Genomic DNA, 20673 nt, shown 5'->3' with positions numbered 1-20673 from the left:
AGTTGTGTGAAGGGTGTCCACTGGATTCCTGTTCTTGTGCGTGCCGTTGTAGTCTTCATTATCCAATCGATGGCTAGCAAGAAGAGGAAAGGCGAGAGCAGGCATCCCTGACGAACCCCGGTTCTCACTTCGAAGGTCTCCGTAAGCTTCCCTCCATGGACCACTCTGCTGGTCATACCATCGTACGAGTTTCGGATGATGTTGACGATCTTGGCTGGCACACCATAATGCCGGAGAAGATTCCAAAGGGCACTCCTATCCAGGCTATCGAAAGCCTTCTCATAGTCTACAAAGGTAATGTAGAGAGAGGAGTTCCACTCCAGTGACTGTTCGACAATGATACGCAGGGTGGCAATCTGGTCCGTACAGGATCTGTCTTTCCGGAAGCCTGCCTGCTGGTCACGGAGTTGGGTGTCCACCTTCATTCTATTCAGGATGATCCTATTGAACACTTTCCCTGGAATGGACAGTAGCGTAATCCCTCGGTAGTTGTCACACTTGCTGAGGTCGCCTTTCTTAGGTAACTTTATAATATATCCCTCCTTCCACTCCGTGGGCACCTGTTTCTCCTCCCAGATTTTCTTAAACAACGGGAACAGTATCTCTACCGTTGTTTCCAGGTCCGCCTTCAATGCTTCTGCTGGTATACTGTCTGGACCTGCTGCCTTGCCGTTCCTCTGCTGGCCTACTGCCTTGCGGATCTCTTCTCTGGTTGGCGCACTGCAATCTATTGGTAGATCCTCTGATGCTGGATTGATGGTTGGCGGGTTTGCTGGCATTTGCTTGTTTAACAGTTCTTCGAAGTGTTCCCTCCATCTATCCATTTGTTGTTCCTCTCCCTTCAATATTTTTCCCTCCTTGTCTTTCACCGGCCTAGCTGGCTTGCAGAACTTCCCTGACAGCGTCTTTGTGATGGAGTACAGATCTTTCATATTGCCATTTCTTGCTGCTTCTTCTGCTTCGGCTGCCAGACCATCAACATAGTTCCGCTTATCGGTTCTAATACGCTTCTTTACCTCTTTATTGGCGGCTGTGTAATCTTCTTGTGCCTTAGCCTTCTCCGCTCTTGTTCTGCTGTTATTGAGGGCTGCTTTCTTCTCTTTTCTTTCCTGAATCTTCCTCAATGTCTCTACCGACAACCACTCCTTGTGCTGGTATTTCAGGGGTCCAAGGACCTCCCTACATGTTGTCGTTATGGTTTCTTTCACTCTCTTCCATCTGCCATCCACTGTATCCTCCTCCTCCTCTTCTAGTTCTTGCAGTATTTGGAACCTGTTGCTCAAAGCCACTCTAAATTCCTCTAGCTTGTGTGTGTCCCTCAGAAAGCAGGTGTTGTACTTGTGCCTCTGTGCTGTAGTTGCCATCCACCCCCTCTTCAACTGCAGCTTCAGTCTTGCCACTACGAGATGGTGGTCTGATGCGACGTCCGCTCCTCGCTTCGCTCTCACATCCTGTAGAGATCTTCTGAATTTCCTGACGATGCAGATGTGGTCTATCTGGTTCTCGGTGGAGCCGTCCGGTGACACCCAAGTTGCCTTGTGTATCCTCCTATGTGCGAAGACGCTGCCGCCGATCACCAGGTTATTAAGAGCGCACAGATCTGCAAACCTCTCACCATTTTCGTTCATGTTGCCAAGTCCATGTGTTCCCATCACTTCCTTATACCCGGTGTTATCCTTCCCCACCTTGGCATTAAAATCCCCCATCAGGATGGTGACATCGTTCTCTGAGTAACTGTCCAGGATGGACTGCAATCTGCTATAAAACTGCTCCTTGTCTCCCTCCTCGCTGTCATTGGTGGGTGCATAGCACTGCACAGCATTCATGGTGATCTTCTTCTTCTTCGTTCGGAAAGATGCTGTGATGATCCTTGGGCCGTGGGCTTCCCATCCAGTGAGTGCTCGCTGTGCAGTTTTTGACAACATCAGTGCTACTCCTTGTGTGTGGGGGGCGTTATCCTCCTCATGTCCCGAGTACAGCAGCATCTCGCCAGTGATCAGCCTCTTCTGACCGGACTGCGTCCATCGAGTTTCGCTGATTCCAAGCAGGGTGAGGTTGTAGCTCCGCATCTCCGCTGCCACTTGCGCTGTCTTCCCCGCTTCGTACATGGTCCTCACGTTCCATGTACCGATGTTGGTTGCCCTGGCTGAGAGAAGGGAGATCGGCCCTGTAGCTTCCAATTTACGTCGGTTTTCACTGCACAGCGTCATACTTCTTCTTAACGAAGACCCGTCTCTCCCCAAGGCGGAATTACCTGTTGCTCTTGTTTGCGTTTCTGTAGCAAAGGGTTTTTTTTACAGGGTGGGGTTGCTAGCCCCACGCCTAACCCTCCTCCTTTCTCAGACCGGGCTTGGGACCGTCCATGGCGGAGATGCCGTCCATGGCATCCTGAGGTAGAAACAGTTAAACACATGGAAAATAATTAGTGAAGAAGATACTGTTCATAACATTTCAAGCAAAAGAGAATCATGTGCATTTGATCTGATATAACTGATAAGGTTATGAGATGCATTATGTGAATGCTTGGCTAAAGAGAAGCGTCTTTAATCTAGATTTAAACCGGGAGAGAGTCTGAGTCCTGAACATCATCAGGAAAGCTATTCCAGAGTTTAGGAGCCAGATGTGAAAACGCTCTCTCTCCTTTAGTGGACTTAGATATTCTAGGTACTACCAGAAGCCCAGAGTTTTGTGATCTTAAAGAGCGTGATGGATTGTAAGGTGATAGAAGATCAGTTAAATACAGGAGATAAACTGTTTTGGGCCTTATAGGTCAGGAGAAATAATTTGTAATTGATATGGAATTTATAGGTAACCAGTGTAGAGATAAAACCGGTGTTATATGATTATATTTTCTTGACCTATAAGAACTCTACCAGCTGCATTTTAGACAAATTTTAGCTTGTTTATTGAGGATGAAGGACAACAAGCTACAGTAACCCAGATAGCAAGCAATCATTGAAACAATGTTGAATCAATGTTAATGCATCAACACTTCGAATTAACTTTAGAAAGTGATGTTGGTTCAAAATCAATGTTTGCACTCATAAATAATGGTGAAACAATGGTGAAATTTCAACAAAAAACAACATAAATGGTAATGTCATTATGACTGATTCTACATTACTGCTGTTGAATAAACACTGAAATTAACAAAAATAATAACTGGTAATGTTGTTCAATCAATGTTACAATGTTGAAATCCTGAAAATACAACTGAAATGTAAATGTCTACAAAAAACAATGTTGACCCCCTGATGTACCAAGTTAATTTTGAAACAACATTAATATTTCAGCTACACTTCAATGGTACGTCAACAAATTCCTGACCATTTCAAAGTTGGGGGAAACTTTTTCAAATATAAATGACTTTCCTGCAATTGAGTCAATTTATTTTAATTATCAGCTTATTAATGACAAACAAATATTTAAAAGATCATTCTTAAAAAAATAAAATAAAGTGGGACAAAAAGGACAAAAGCATTAAAACCTTTAAAAATAACATTAGTTTCAGAAGTCTGATGTCATTGTGACTACAAACGCTCTAACGGTTCAGTTTTTAAAAATCTGGCTTGCATCAGACGATGCCTCTTTTCCTTTGGGTTTTCTGAAATCTGAAAAAGAAAGAATGATGTTTCTTAAGAGCAAGTCAATTCAGTTGTCAAACATACAGTCACATTTACTGTAAGAATGTTAATATGCTAAACACAATTTGATTCACTTTTCTTAATTGCTCAACACAAAATAATCCAACTATGATTTAATAGGCTATTGTAAAATTCTGTTTAGTTAATCTATTTTTCACTATCAAATTAAAGCACATGGCAGGGGTGTCCAATTTTTCCAGCCGAGTTTATCTCGAACAGAGGTTCACAAAACACGTGATTTCCATGATTAAGTACCACACACACACACACACACACACACACACACACACATGCACGCACACGCGCACACACGCACACACAACGAAACAAACTATTCTTTTGTGTCTATTTATTAAATTATTTTATTTTTAAATGCACATCTAGTTCTCTATAACATTGCAGCACTAGCAGGAGGCTGTGAATGAAATATTGCACACAGATGTATAGAAATAGAAATAGAAACTTTTAGTTAAATGTATGTTGCAGGCTGATCAGTCACACTGTTCATTTTATTTGCAAGATATTCAGTCCACAATCACAAGATGGCAGTGTTTGATCATTCTTATACTATCAAAAACAGTCACATTTAGAAGTTTTTTTTGCCTGATTATGATAACATACACATCAAGCTGTGACAAAACACATTTAAAGCACATATATTAAGTATAAAATGCTTAAAATGTTAATTTACTTTCTTAAAATGTCTATAATATACAATATATACAAAACAATACATAAAATCAAAACAATTTCTAGTTGCAGTGATCATTGAATTGAAAATTACATCGTTATTATTTCAGATTTAAAAAAAAAAATCTGGTTTGTTTTCATTGTTTGTTGAATGTCTCGGTTGAGTAAATGGGTACAATAACCCATGGGTTTAAAAAACAGTCAGATTCATTATCGAGCCATATTTACTGAATATTTTTATATAATATTATAATTATATTTCCTGAAGGCAACAGTGTTAATTTACTAATGTATGTGTTAAACAGAAAAGGGGTCGTTTAGGAGGAGGAAGTGCCAAACCATAGATAAATATATAGATCCCTCATTACTGACTAGTGGCCGCTGTGCGGAAGTCGTCCGCCATATTGGGAGTACTCTGAGTTGCAACGTTGACATTTATGAATCTGTATCTGCAATAGACTTTAGAAGATGAATTTCGTCATATTTAGTTTATCATTAATGTTAGAAAATTCTGCATGTGCTAAAAAATATTGGTTAAAGAAGCTCTTATGATAATCAGAGAAACTTGCGGCCAAATTGCTCATAGAATTAAAGCTGTGAACTGACTATTCACATGTAAGAATGTTTAAGGTTATCCAATGACATTGGCTATTCAAATCTAAGTGGTTGTGTTGTGGCATGTTATAAAACTCAGTGTTTTTACTGTGAGTGAAGACTGCATCTGTAATGTTGACCGTTCAAAGATGGCGGACGTGTTCACGCGTCTAGAGCAATCGAATGATATCTACTTGTCTATCTCTATGCTTTAAAGTTTCAGTGCATTGCATGATTGGACTATTCAGTGACAAATCTGATTTGAGCAAGTCGCGTGCATGGGTGATAGATAAGGGTCTATCAAGGTAAAGACATAGGACATTATTAAGTTGTTTTCCAAGATGAAACTGTTTGTTGTAGTAACGTTTTGGATTGGTAAGTCATGTTCTGGTTTGACAGTTACTCTCACAGGTTAATTTACACCAGGTGCAGTGTATATTGACGGTGCAAATACTTTTTAGGCATTGTTGTTGCTGCTGTTGATGACGATAAAGATGAGATCGAGTCGCTCGGGGTTTTTGAAGGAGAAAACCTCACCATCTCTATTCACATCAAGAAATCGGATAAAGACCCTCAGGTTTTGGTAACGCGTCTCAAAGGCTCCTCACAGGAACCGATAGCACAGTTAATCTGCCATAATGAAGACCGTTCACTCAAGTACTGGGAATCCGGAGTTTCTCTGATATATGATGGAGGGAATGTGACGCTGATCCTGATGAACGTCAGTAACAATCAAACGGGGCTTTACAGTGTCTCACAGAGTGATTCACTGCTGAAAAACAATATTTACAATGTTACAGTGCATCATCGTATTCGTAAGTATTAAACTAGCATGTCGTATTGTCTTTGTGTTTCTGAAGTATAACCCAGAGTCTCGTGAAATGCGTTACAGTAGTTGCATCATCATATGTCGCAGGACCGCAAGAGAACAGCAGCGTACATTTAGCTTATTGTGAGAAAAAAATGTTTATTTTGAGGCAGTTTAACATATGCGGGCGTCTAAAAACTTTTGGGAAAACATGAAATGTGCCATTTAATTATATACATATTTTATACATATTAAGAAAGAACAGTTCCAGTTTTTTTCTCCTGTAAGCTGAAACGACATTTTTCCATTGTATGCTATTAAAATTAATGTAGATTGTTGATATGTGTACACATTTAGCCGTAGAAGTAGAATTTTGGGCTTTACACTATACAGTATGAATGAATGAACTCAAGTAACTTATGGCTGGGATCGAAGTTGTGACGTTTAGTCGTAAGATTGCGTCATGTCTCATGATGTAGCGGATGTGACAGAGAGCACTAAACCGAAACTAATGTTGTGTTGTTCAGGAATGCTGTACATTGTGCAAAGTTTATGCATCAACATAAAATATATATATATATATATAATCGTAATTGTGTACTAAAAAAAGGAAAGCTCGTCAAAACAAACTTTAATGTAGGCATGACAAACCAAGTGTCTAGTGATCAAATATCTATAACTTTTGAAGTCTTCAAATAAACAAACTCAGTTGAACGTCTTCACGTTATTTGGGTGATTAAAAACATGATTTTCAATTGTTTAGATGACACAGACCCCAAATATGACTATCCTCATGTGAAGGACCACACTAAAGTTTAAAAGGCAACTATATATATTTTGTGTATAAAAACTCATCATTCTATGAAAAATAAACCCTTTTAGCAAATCATTTGTATAATATTCATTTAGAAAATATTTTGTTTCTAATACATTTAGTTTTTCATATACTCACTATAGTACTAAACTGTTGGATCAGGAATTATTTATTTATTTTAATAATTTCTTTATTATTAATTTAGTTAATTCAATTTTAATATATTTAAAATATATTTTACTGTTAGATCATTTATTTATTTATTTGAAGAATTTCTTTATTATTAATTTAGATATTTAAACAATTTTTACATTTAATTATTATTTGTTTATTTCAGTAAAATCTTTTTCCTCTAAACATTTAAAAAAAAAAAAAAAAAAAAAAAATATATATATATATATATATAATTTTTTTTTTTTTTTTTTTTTTTTTTTACACGAATCCCTGATTGAAGAAACATTTTTACCTCTGTCTTATACCTGGATTCTTATACAAGGTTATACAAATACTTGCAAAACACCATAAAAGTATAAAGTAGTGCATATGGCATAAGCCGTTCAAGAGCTTTATATGAGAATTGAGAAATGCGATGATGTTTGGTCATGTGACATGCGAGAAAAACCTGCTCAGATCTTTATTCCAATTGCAGTGCTTTCATTGTATATCTTATCACTGGTGTTGAGCAGAGATGACCACAGGACATTAATTATACGTTCCTGTGTGCATATATACTGTACATGTTAATCAAAATCGTGAAAAACCATGGACATTTAATACTGTTATTTAAGAATCCACTAACAGATTTTGATCTTGTTGTCCCATACAGAGGCTCCTCTCAGGACCATCAGCTCTTCTGTCATGTATAGTAAGGCCTTCACTGCTGGCATAACCTCAGCTGGACTGGTGCTCATACTGGTGCTCATCACTGGTGCCATCGGCGTCGTTTATTGGAAACGCAGCAAGGCAAGTATCATCGCAGAGCAATTTATCTTAATCTGTCAAATCATGATGACATTAAAGATGACAAACAGCTTATTTTCTCTCCTTAAAGGGATAGTTCACCCAAGAATGAAAATTATCCCATGATTTACTCACCCTCAACCATCTTAGGTGTATATGACTTTCTTCTTTCAGACTAATATAATCAAGAGTTATGTTAAAAAAAAGTATCCTGGCTCTTCCAAGCTTTATAATGGAAGTGAAGAGTAAGTTTGGAGTTTTTGAAGCTCCAAAAAGAGTATTCATCCGTCATAAAAGTAAACCATATGACTCCAGGGGTTAATAAAGGCCTTCTGAAGTGAAAAATATCCATATATAAAACTTTTTAAACTGTAATAACTGGCTTCCAACAACGGCCGTACACGCGTTCACAAGAGAGTTGAGATCCAGAAGGGTGTCACGCATTAGAAGTCTAAAGGCCCGTTCACACCAAGGACAATAACTATAAAGATAACGATAAAGATATAATTCTAAAAATCGCTCTCCATATTAAAGAATAGCAGAGTTCACACCATAACTATAACGTTAAAGATATGAGGAACAATATCGTTGGGATCACTTTCAGAACGATTTTTTTTCCAGCTGTCGAACGCTAAAACACTGACAGCCAATCAGAATCCACTCGAATTTAAAGGGCTTGTGCATTTTAAATGGAAGACGACATTGTGGAGTTAATTGCTGAGGTACAGAAAATAAATGGTGAGAAGTATAAATGATGAGATCATTATGCAGGCTAGCAAATAGTCAGGTATCCAGCGCTAATTTTGATAACATTGTTTTGCTTCCTTTGCAGTTGCAGTGAAAATGGTGGTGTGTGTGTGTGTGTGTGTGTGTGTGTGTGTGTATAGGTGTTGTTTTTATTCCACGATTGACTTCGTCAGCTAAATTCACTGTTAGATTAGATCGATTACACTAGACTAGCCAGATTCATTAGATGCGCTCGAAACGTAGCATGCTGAGGACTTCTGCTGGTAAAAGACGTGGAAATGCAACAAGAACAGCAAAAACAAATTCAATGACTTGTTGTACACAACGTAAAGCAGCAGCAGGTCATCCATTTTCACTACTTTGAAACCGCAGCGCTCGCGTTATCGTTCGTTGGTGTGGACGCTAATATAGTGCTCGTTATAGTTATATTTATAGTTCTCGTTCTTGGTGTGAACGGGCCTTAATACGAGCAATACAAGTTGCTTTCAGTTAAAACAGCTCAGACGTGCATTTTAGTCTGAGACTAGCTTAAGCCTGGTCTGTGAAACCGGGCATTAGGCATTTTAAATTAAACATCAGTCCACGATCAAAATCCACTGACATATTTGTTTAGAACTATTTTTGCTTGTAAATGGTGTTTGATCTGTGAATATTTCCCTCCTGATTCAGACAAGCTGAATATTATAGATAGAGGACTCGTATTTTAGCAAATGATGGATTTATTTCTTACAAACATGCAGCTTTTCACTTCACAAGATGTTAACTGATGGACTGGGATTGTGTGGATTAATGTGATGATTTTATCAGCTGTTTGGTTTCTCGTTCTGACGGCACTCGTTCACTAAAGAGGATTCATTGGTGAGAAAGTGATGTAATGCTAAATATCTCCAAATCTGTTTTCATGAAGACACACACTCCTCTACATCGGTGGATGAGTACACTTTCAGCTAATTTTTATTTTGGGGTGAACTATTCCTTTAAGATTTTTTTATTGTGCAAAAGCATGGTTTGGATATTATAACCCTAAAACAGTTATAGATTATACTTTTGCATCTACACCATTATTTTCACTTGTTTTGCGTGGCATCCTGTAACTGTGTTTTTCTATTGACTTACAGGCAACTTCTTCAAAGTGTCACAGAATGACGACACCTCAGCCAGCAGTCTTCGTGGATCTCTGACTGTTATTGATATTTAATGAATGTCAGGGAGTTATTTCACACTGGTAACCTCATCTAGCTCAGGACTAAGCTGGAAAAATAGAACCGGACATTTTTTCCATGATAAATTAGAACGAGTCAGCTTTAAGTTATCAAATGGTTCTTTGACTGCCTGAAGAGTGTTACCACTGGGACTCTGGTGCAGTGATTGAGTGTGTGGATCAACCAGTGGGATGTGTGGAAAATCCCGAGGGATTCTGCTTCCTTTGAGCAACTCCACAAGACCATAGAGTGTCCCATTTGACATTTTATAATTCTTTTAGCATTATTATTAAGGGTCCAAACACTTAAGATTGTCCACTAGAGGAAGCTAAAGCATTAAACAACCCGTTAAGTCATAATTAATATTGCATTAATTTGAATTATACAGTAGGACCATAATTTGTGCACTGAAAATCTCCTGTGTTGTGCATGATTAATATGCAAAGAAAAATTATCTCCAATATCATTTAGTATAATAAATAGAATAATATTTTCTTATAAAAGCACAATTTTGTGATAGAAATAAAATTAACCATTTATATGCCTAAGAATGTATTTATACAGACACTTTAGCACATTCTCTGTCAACAGCTCATAAGCAGCGACTGTGCAGGAGTCGATCACTTTATTGTTGCTTTTGTGATTTCTGAGAATTAAGCAAAGTCGTTTTTTTCTGTTTTTTATTTTTTTACATATATATTTATATATATATAAATATTATTTTTTAATATATATTTATGTAGAACGTTTTTTTAGGACCAACATGTATTATCTTAAGCTGTTTCATCAAACCCTAAATTATCAGTGGCGATTCACATCATTTATGAGCTATTGGTTTTGAATTGGACTATGATAATGGCAGCTTGCAACTATAGGGTGAATTCAGGGTTTATTGTTGCATTGTTTGTATTTATTTGATTGATTATTATTTAAAATATATAGTCGTGTTACTGACTATATTACATTTCTCTGTTACATTTCTGTGTTTATATGGTTTATTAATTGTAATTGAATAATCTATCATTTTAATATTACTATCATCTTGTTTTTATATTACTTATTTCTTTGTTATTGTTGTTAAATCTTGTAATTGTGTGGCTTTAAGGGATGTTTGTCTTCACATGTAGGAGATACTGTAAGAGTGTCTCCATTTCAAGGTTTTTAGTGTCACAGGACAATGTTGTAATTAGGGCCCAAGCCCTGAAAGGGCGGAGGCCCTATTGTTTTCGTAAGGATTATTATTTTTTATTTTTTCTTCATTATTTTTTTTTGTGCCTTTTTGCCACTTTTGGGGCCCTTAACATGCTCAAAAACTCTTGAAATCAGGGCCGGTGTGGTGAATAATATGGTTACTCGGTGTATTGGGTCCGAGCGTAGGACCCAAGCAATCCGATTGGCTCAAAGCCCGTTTTATGGGTAATCGCTTTAGTGCCTGGTTACAAATCATACAAAATCATTTTTTCATAGAAGACGTTTGTACTACGTTATAACGAGTCATTAATGTATTTTAAATTATACGTTTCATATACTAGTATTTAACCGAAGCTATAGATTGTGAAATTAAACATTTCTCATTGTTTGTGTGTTTTTTAGTTAGCTTAGATAATAGCATAGCATACAGCTAACTTTATCCGATGATCGTGATTCGTGCTATGAGCTTTTCCTGAGCTTATACTGCACTGATACTGCCTTACCATATTCACAGCCATTCGTAATGCAATTATAATTATGTAATTATTTTTTATCCTTAATAATCAGCGCAATATGTTACAAGTACACTTTTATTTATTAAAAGAGCCATAAAATAATATTTATTTGTGTATATTACTATTTTTACTATTACATTTAAATAAATTACAGAATGCTAGCTATGTTTTGTGGGCATAAATATTAATTGGTTGTCTAGCCTTGACTAAAGAACAGTATAATAAAATTATGGAATCACAATTTTTAATGTAATTAATCAAACCCCTTAATTCATATAATAATCTTTTATTTGAAAGAAATAACATTTTTAAAGTATGTTTTGTGACAAAGTTATTTGTTATTAAGCAATGGGGCATAAAATGCTTTTTTATTACAAGCATGTCATTTGTGTACTAATACATATGATTTATGTCATAATTAATTCTTAATACAGAACATCATACAACACAATAACATTTAATGTAATAAAATGAGAGAACCAAAACTTATATAAAAATTTAATTAAATTACACAATACAATACATAATGAATTCAACTGAATTATGAGATGTAATATATTACATTTTTATTAACACAAAACTACAAGCAAAATGCACATTGTTTTAGGACATTTATAGAGCTTTTTAAAATACACAACAATACAAAGCAGCTTTAAACAAACATACTCTAGTATGTATTTACTTTCCTAAACACTTTTGTGATAGTCCTCTGGCTATACATTGTGGAGATTTAAAAACAATTAATGTTGAGTTAGCTGTGTTAAAATATTTAATGAACTGTAAGGTTAAAGTGTTTTGAGAGCTAATGAGACACAAATAGATGCAGTGTCTTTTGCTGTATGAAAAGTCAAATCTTTAGTTTGAAGTAAATTCATGTTGTATGTGCAGTCAATTCTTTGTGGAACCATCCTAAGGCTTAGATGATGCAGTCAGTCAGTTTCCCCTTTAGATGGTGCGGTCGTGACCTGGTAGGTGAGGAGGCTGGACTAGGTGTCATGGACTGACTCGAGGAACTCTGTAAAAACACACAAACAACACGTCACGTGCAACTGTACACTTGCAGTCTTTAGTGCTATGGAACATCACTCACTGTTTTTGCTTTGATATGCAAACTCAAAGGTGCAACGCAGCTTCAGACGTAGTTAGCTCGTTGAACCTGGGTGTCATGGATGGACTGACTTGAGGAACTCTGTAAAAACACACAAACAACACGTCACGTGCAACTGTACACTTGCAGTCTTTAGTGCTATGGAACATTACTCACTGTTTTTGCTTTGATATGCAAACTCAAAGGTGCAACGCAGCTTCAGACGTAGTTAGCTCGTTGAACCTGGGTGTCATGGATGGACTGACTTGAGGAACTCTGTAAAAACACACAAACAACACGTCACGTGCAACTGTACACTTGCAGTCTTTAGTGCTATGGAACATTACTCACTGTTTTTGCTTTGATATGCAAACTCAAAGGTGCAACGCAGCAGCAGACGTAGTTAGCTCGTTGAACCTGGGTGTCATGGATGGACTGACTCGAGGAACTCTGTAAAAACACACAAACAACACGTCACGTGCAACTGTACACTTGCAGTCTTTAGTGCTATGGAACATCACTCACTGTTTTTGCTTTGATATAAAAACACACAAACAACACGTCACATGCAACTGTACACTTGCAGTCTTTAGTGCTGTTGTTTTTTTTGGGTCGAAAAATAAAGTTTCTCGGATCTTCTTGAAACTCTGGATTCGGATTGAGGATGATGAGGCATAGAGAGGAGTGCAAGTGTATTTGTGTGTTTTTACAGAGTTCCTCGAGTCAGTCCATCCATGACACCCAGGTTCAACGAGCTAACTGCGTCTGCTGCTGCGTTGCACATTTGTTATGACATCCGCTTCAAATGCTCATGCTCATTACAATGCATTACAATGCTCATGATAACTTTCGTTAACTACAGTACAATAAGTAAACCCACTTCACCAGGTAAAGGTAAATACTCTTCGACAGCGAGCGACCGCTAAAACGGAAGTTCAAAACTCAAAATTCTAAAGATGGCTGTGCTTGTTTCTCTGGCACATAAGGTCTATAATGCTCGTTAGTTTCACTTAAATACATTAAAATGTAAATAGACATTAATCCACAAAACAAGTTTAGTTCCCTGGATCATAAACAGCCTATCATATGCCTTGATAAAGTGCTACGAGTGACAAGTAAACAGCCAAAAATTTAACAAGTTACTTTTCAGTGGGGTTTGTTTGCCATGTGACATCAGAACACATGAACAAAGGCGAAAATGACTGCTGGCGATTGTTAATAAAAAAGGACAAGGATTAATTTAACAGTCTATCACACAGCAGAAATAATCGTGACAACAGCCAGTCAGTGTGTGTCGCTAATAAGTCTGCAGGTTTCTCTGTGTGAATGAGTGTAATAGTTTTTTCAGCATCTGTGTTTTAAAATGGAAGCCTGGAAAATGCAGCATAGCTTTGCATATTTTGTCATTTTTCAGCCTCATTAAAAAATGCAACTTGATCTTGGAGAGTTAACTATACTGTATATCAATCCCTCTTCTGTCAAAAATACTAGAAAAAGTTATATCTTCACAACTACTAAAATGCAGCATCTAGAGATCTTACTAGATCCAGGAAGTATGACCATATTGCCAGTGTTTGTCAACACTGCATTGGCAATACTATTTAATATTGCATACCACCAAAGGCCAGCAGTGTGACGTAGTGCTGAGCATCTATTTCACGCTGAATGCTAAGCGCTTGGCGTTTTTTCCAGATGCCAAGAGTTGAAAAATGTTCAACTTAAAGAGCAACTTGCAGGTAAAAAAAAAATCTAAATGAATATATAACCGTGTATGAAAATACCATATGAAAAGATAATGCAGGATTTAAAATGTTTTAAAACGACATAATGACACCAATTTAGTAGATAAAGTGAGCGTTTCTTTGACTGCTCGTACAAACCGCTTTTTTTTCAACATCGCGTCATTTTACGTCACACGAGGGAGACGTGTGCTGTGCTCTGCCGCAGCTCAGTGCAGAGTGGGTTGGTATTCAGTAAGAGCGGTCGTGAGACAGTGTGTTTTCAGTAGTTTTTGTATTTCAATTTATCATCGTCATGGTAAATTTATGTGTTTGTGGAGCTTGCAAAAACTCCAGCCTGTCAGGACATCGAGTCCACCGGTTTCCTAACAGGAAAAAGGACGGTGCTATCTTTCGTGCCTGGGTGCGGGTTGTGCAGGTGAAGAGACGGGATTTCTCTTCCGCGTCGGCTTCGGAAAACGCGGTCGTGTGTAGCGTTCACTTCAGATCGGAGGATTATCGTCCCGGCGATATGAAGGAGTTCAACATGGGATACCGAAGTAAGAACCGGGTGAGACTCAGAGCTAGTGCGGTTCCTTCAGTGCACGCATCTTCGGGTTCTCCCGCTGGATGTAGGCGCGAGCACAACATCAACTGGCAAACGCAATGTAAGCGGAACGAAACTGAGCTAACAGTTACTCGTTATTGTGTTTGTGTGGACCGTTTATCAGTTTGGACCAGTGCAGCGCGAGCCTGATCAAGCAACACTGTAGCCTAACTGCGAGATCCAGTAAATAAAGAATTCGCCACTGAAGTAATAACATCGCTGCGAGATCTAGTGAGAAATATTCACATTTCTCCGTTATTAACGGATCAAACAGCGCTGACGTGAAAACCAGGAATAAACATTGTGCAATGAATGAACGAACTATCCAGTGTCCATAGATCAGCAACATTCACCATGGCTTTACTGTAGTAACACTAACTGCAACCATGGAAAGTTTGGCATTTTCCACTAAGGCCCAGTATGCATCCACCTCCCTGCAACACTGACTTTCCTCAGCTGTAAACATTGCCTCGCATTTCCCACACAAGCACCTATGGAACAAAAAATGTATCAGGAATAAATATCTCTCTGTCTCTCCATGAGAAACTGCTAAGTTATATCACGTAACGTTAGTCTGGGCGGATATTAATGAGCATGACAAACGCCTGATCAAAGCTTAGTTTCTGTTATTGTAAGTTCCAATATGTTCTGTCTAACATTAATCCTGGCCTGTCCCTGCTCTCTTGGCAGCCTAGCAGGCTCATAATTGTATGGCTGTGGTCCGTAAACAATTTCCTCAGCGTCCGAAATGTCATTGCAATCCATATTTCCCTGTTGTTTGAATCGACCGCTCTCCCTCGTGCTACGTCACGACTCTCGCCCGTCACGCCCATTTTCAGATGCGGAAGTAAAATTTTCTCACAAAAACGACTCCAGAAGCCACTGTAGCATATTTATAATTTTTTTTTAAAGAAAATCTAGTTCCTACATTATTTTTCTATACATTGACTTGTTGGGTCTTCTAACCTGCAAGTTGCTCTTTAAGGTAAATGCAGCGCTCGTCACTGTCACTTTTTTACCACTGCCATTCAATCACAGTGGAGGAGGGGTGGAACAAATACCACACTGACCTACCCCCACATCCTGCTTGTACAACGATAAGGTGTGACAACGGTAACAACCAGAGCAACTACTTTACATTGTATCTACATTTTAATTTTCAGAAATGCAAAATCAGATACTAATAACAGTTCCTCGGCCTAAGAGGTTTAGCTCTGGCCATGTTGATAATAACTAGAATACAAAATTCATGGTAGATGCCTATGGTAACTGGGTTGTTACATCAAAAGAGGAATGGCACAGATGCTAATATTAGTCTGTCTATCTCTCTCACCCTTTTCCCGAGGTTACCATAGCAGAAACGGAGCAGAGCAGTGAGAGGCGCTTGTCACTGCCCCGGCAAGTTTAAAAGGCTGCACTGCACGGTTAAGTCACAGGATAACGAGTCTTCGTCGAAAAAGTCCAAGATAAGACCGTAAAAGGAAACGTGACCGGAGATTACAAAAACAAGGGTTTATGTCGGGATAGCTAATGCAGGAGAAAGCTTTCAAAAGAGACGCTGAAATTGCCTGCTTTCTTCTCGACAGGTAAGTCAATGTTAAGGTCTTAATTACAGGCTTTTTATTTTTATTTTTTTATTAGCCTATATAGACCAGCGTTTCCCAGCGGGGTGACGCGGCACCCTGGGGTGCTTCTGGCGAGAGCAGGGGTGCTGTGTAAAAAAACAATTTTTTACCATCAATCTCGGATCGTCGGAAGTCTCTAATAACAACAAATAATGCGCACAAATTTATAATAAAAATTCAAATCATAAGTTTTCGGCGTTGAATTGCGGAGGTTCCGCTAGCGTGTGATTTTATTCCCGTGCCTTATTCCCAGTGCGTCCACATAAAGCTGCCTATTTTTCATTGATGCGCTTACAGTCAAATACACACGAAAACATTGTCACAACGTTCGTCTTGCCGCGTATTCACATAAACACATCGGTTATGTCCGTGCTGCTGTCAACGCAACGCGTGCGATTGTTTTTCAGTTTAACACGTTAAAAATATTTAACGCAATTAAAGCAGCATTTTTTTTCTGTCATCCTTTGGCTAGCGTCACATTATATAATCACGTTCTTCTTCATGCAAATGCTTCTAACCATGCAAGCGAGAAAATACAAAAGAGAATGCGCTGTCTGTGATGCTGACACGACGCGCGCCAGACTCGACTTCTCTTTCGCGCTTTCGCTTTGAGTATCCTCATGAGAGCAGTCTTAAATTAATTCAATAAAGTCTTAAATGAACGTTAAGAGTTGTGAGAAAATGGGACGCGTGTGGGATCCACATGTGACAGTGCAGCAGTGACATCAGAATCAAATAACACTTCATTCATAAAAATATGCCATTAAACAATTATTTGAAATATACTGTCTTTATGATGTTTCTACAATAATTTGGAGATTTACTGTGAAATTATTAGGCTACATAAAATATAGTAAAAACAAGCTATCTTGTGCAATTATAACAAAATTATCCCAATAATTATCACATTATCCCAATTATTATCCCAATAATTATCCCATACACTGAGTGAGCAAACATTTAGGTGAGATTTGCAATGGTAATTGAGCAATGTTTATATATGAATAAAAAGCCTTAATTGAATATGTCATTATGTAAAGTGATCTCTTCAGAAGAAAGTAATGATTTCCTAGATTTTAAATGGATGGACAAAAAAAATAAGAAAATAATAGATAAAAATATCTATATGACAGTAGGCCTATAAGTGGTATTGAAAATTGATACATTTATTTATTTATTTATTTATTGCTCAAGTCATACATAAATGTTTCATTCATTTATTCATTCATTCATTCATTCGTAACATGCATGAACGAAAAAAAAAAAAGGAACAGGAAGAAGAAAATCTTATGGTACCTGTCATTTATTTGTGCACATCAAAAATTAAATAAAAGTACCCCAGCACATTTCAAGGTATAGTATCAAAGTAGTATCGTGACAACACTAGTGTAGGGTGCCACACATTTTTTTTAAATTTCAAAGGGTGCCTTGGAAAACACTGATATAGACAGTAGAACATAGTTAAAAGTTAAACAGGCTCTTTGATGAATAGCAGCTATTGAGTAAAGTAGAGAAGGCCCTATAAACAAGGTTGTAAGTTTTGTTTGTTCAAAACTGTAACATTCGTTTGTTCGTTGTGTCAAGTTGTAGTTTGTTTGAAATAACAAACCAGTTCACCCGAAGGAAAACTCGATGAAGTGCTATTAGAGGACATCCTGTCATAGCTTTTTGGTACATAATGGCTACCGTAGATGCAACACACATTTGAAAAAGCATAGACAGTATAAGAAGTGGACAGAGCCATCTCATTGGATCTCAATTGAGACAAGTGAAGCCCATTTTTAGCGATTTCTTAGCACTTCCTTTCCTGACGCGCAGACTCAAACCGAGCAAAGCGTTACACGGACCACGTGAGCAACCCGTCTGTCTTCTAGTAGCTGTGCCAAAAGAAATCTGAATCATTCCCTTCCGAATCTTGCAGAGACGGAGAGTGTGAGTAGGAGCTGTACATGAGCTTGGAGCAGGAGCAACTTTTGCTAGGTATTCTGATTAATTATTTTGTCATTTTGCCTCCACGTCCCCCCTGATTGCCCGTGAGCTTCTCCTCCTGTCCATACGGTAATCTCTACTGTGCGACAGAGAGTCGCGTGGTTATGACGCAATCGTTAGCCTACTTTTACAAAAACTGCTTCTACGGGGCCATAACATAAGCTACAAGGTAATGGAGCATTTTATACATTGTCGTGTTTCTTTAGAAATAAATAATGGACAAATGGAGTCTTCAAACGCCTCAGATGTAAAGTTATTCGCTGTCAAAATGACGCCAAAATGAATGGGAGTCAATGGGATGCTAACTGCAGGTGAAGTTCTGCTACAAGATGGTGGCACGCGGCCGGCTTCAACTTCCGGTCGACTTCCTTCCCGCCTGTGAAAAAGCGAGGCGCTAGAGAGCACTATTCATTTGATTGCAAAATACAATTTCACCACTAGATGGGAGAAAATCCCACTTAGTGTCCCTTTAATAAAAAAAATTAAAAATCTTGAAAAAAGAATATGTTGTGAGCTTGATAATGTTTGAAAATTGAATATGTGAATATATCAAGATAATTGGACTAGATTTTTACATTCTCTAATAAAATAAGCATTGCTATAAAGTTGCTAGTGTTTTGGAAAACTGATAACTTTTTTTTATTGTACTATAGCTGAAAATATATCTCAACAACAAGAAGTACAATTATTAATCATTCTCCAAATATAGCAAGAGGATAGGTCAGAAAGATGATTTCTTACAAATACACAATTCTGTAGCATTTATTTATTGGTATTGTTCTATTAAGCCTCACAATGCTGAAATCCTAAAAGATTGCAAGTCACTGCAGAACACAAACCACTAGACCACTTCCTACTCTGTCCAACAATATTATTATTTTAAAGAAGAAGAGACTATTGGTGTGCATTCTCGTAAATGTGATATAGGTGCTGCAAATAGATTTGTACCGCAGTACATTTTTTCAGTCTCTTAACTCATCAAAACTCCAGTGACCTTTATTCATGGTGTTAATAACTGAAAGTCAATGTGAGTTACCTTTAATCAGGCCAACCTGACTAGTTTTGGACTATTTAATAAATTGTACGTTGTTTTCTGTACATAAAACCTGAACTTACATGGACCCAAAAGGCACAAATGAATTAATGTATTTGGATTATGTTATAAAATATCAAAACAATTGACAAAACAAGCAAACTTTCTAGTCTGAATATTTCACAAAATCAAGACTTTTCGAGCACACTGTAATGCCAAATAAACTTACACCAAATGAACACTTGCATCTCAATACAGAACAAAATTTAACCTGAAAAATTTTCCTTTTTCACATTGGCACTGAAACATGGGAATTCATTTGAGAGCCAAAAACATTTTGGTACAAATGAAAAGCTTGCTAGCTCTGCAAATTTGAAAAACTGATAAATAAAGTACCATATGCACAACTCTAAATGACATGTTGATTGCTCTCATGGAGGTATCATCATCATCATCATCATCACACAGAAGCAGCAGCTCTTCTCTGAACTGAGCAGATCCTCACATGATCAACCAGAAATACAACAGTGGCGATTCCCACCAGACCAGACAGAACCAGTCGAATCAGAGCCTCAGTGCCGCCACAATGATCCAGACAATCTGAAACAGAAGAGACTTATTCATAAACATCAGTCATATTAAATGTCTTTGTTTGTGGAAAAACAGAAACTGCACAGAGGTCACTGTGGCAGGAAGAGAGTTTGTGGTAAATGTGTTTCCACACCTTCATGTTGTTGGCAGATCTCTTTCATGTGAAGCCGGATGCTCTTGTTGCTCACTGGATTTGCAGTCATGCAGCTGTAGATCTCTGAATCATTACAATGAAGCTCTAATGGTAAACTGAGTATGATGCTGAGATCAGGATTGCTGGTCTGGTTCATCATTTCACTCCCTTTATACCATGAGATGGACACGTCTCGATCATTTCTCACAGAGCAGAGCGCAGAGCAGAAATCTCTGTTTGGGTCTTCAGGCTCTTCTGGTGGTTGTGATGTATCTTCATGAGTGTATAATTCTTTACAAAATAATCTCCTGTTTATCTAGTATAACGAAAGTGAGCAGATTCTGGTCTGGAGTGTTGTGGACCGTACAGAACAAGAACAACATCTGAGCTTCATCCCAGAGAGGTGTGCATAATAATTAAGCTTCACATGGAGGATTTTTATAAAGTATTTTAAAGGGGAACTATTTAAATATTTGTTTTTTATTTAATGACAATCAGAATATTCAGTGACAATATCAGAGCACCATTCATGCAAGCTTGGTGCATTAACCTTGTGAACCCTGACTTACAAAAAATAGTCAGAAAAATCTATTTTAAAAAAACTGATTGGTTCCTTATTTTGTTGAGTATCATATATGATACATCAGGCTTTTATGGCTCATACAGTATGATATAGTGAGAATATGAAGCTCACACTTGAGGGGGAAAAAACACCTCAATTTTAT

At 37.7% G+C, this 20673-nt stretch overlaps 2 protein-coding genes across 2 annotated transcripts in view; one reads left to right on the top strand and one right to left on the bottom strand.

Moving 5' to 3' along the window:
- The first annotated feature begins 5171 nt into the window (after positions 1–5171).
- Positions 5172–11515, top strand: LOC311072981 (uncharacterized protein). Its single transcript, XM_084098372.1, has 4 exons — positions 5172–5303; positions 5390–5743; positions 7377–7513; positions 9376–11515. The coding sequence occupies exons 1-4, from the start codon at positions 5270–5272 to the stop codon at positions 9436–9438; spliced, it is 588 nt and encodes a 195-aa protein (XP_083954498.1). The 5' UTR covers positions 5172–5269; the 3' UTR covers positions 9439–11515.
- A 4647-nt stretch (positions 11516–16162) lies between these two features.
- The window catches only part of LOC311072953 (uncharacterized protein), a 100699-nt gene continuing 96188 nt past the window's right edge, over positions 16163–20673 (bottom strand). Inside the window, exons 7-8 of the mRNA XM_084098331.1 lie at positions 19949–20221; positions 16163–19824 (exon numbers count right to left, since the gene is read on the bottom strand). Of these exons, the coding sequence (XP_083954457.1) occupies positions 19685–19824; positions 19949–20221 (413 nt within the window). The 3' untranslated portion in view covers positions 16163–19684. The remainder of the gene's footprint in view (positions 19825–19948; positions 20222–20673) is intronic.

This window comes from Abramis brama, assembly GCF_963993115.1.
Source record: "Abramis brama genome assembly, chromosome: 22".
Classification (NCBI taxonomy): domain Eukaryota; kingdom Metazoa; phylum Chordata; class Actinopteri; order Cypriniformes; family Leuciscidae; genus Abramis; species Abramis brama.
This window is presented reverse-complemented; position numbering and strand designations above follow the sequence as displayed.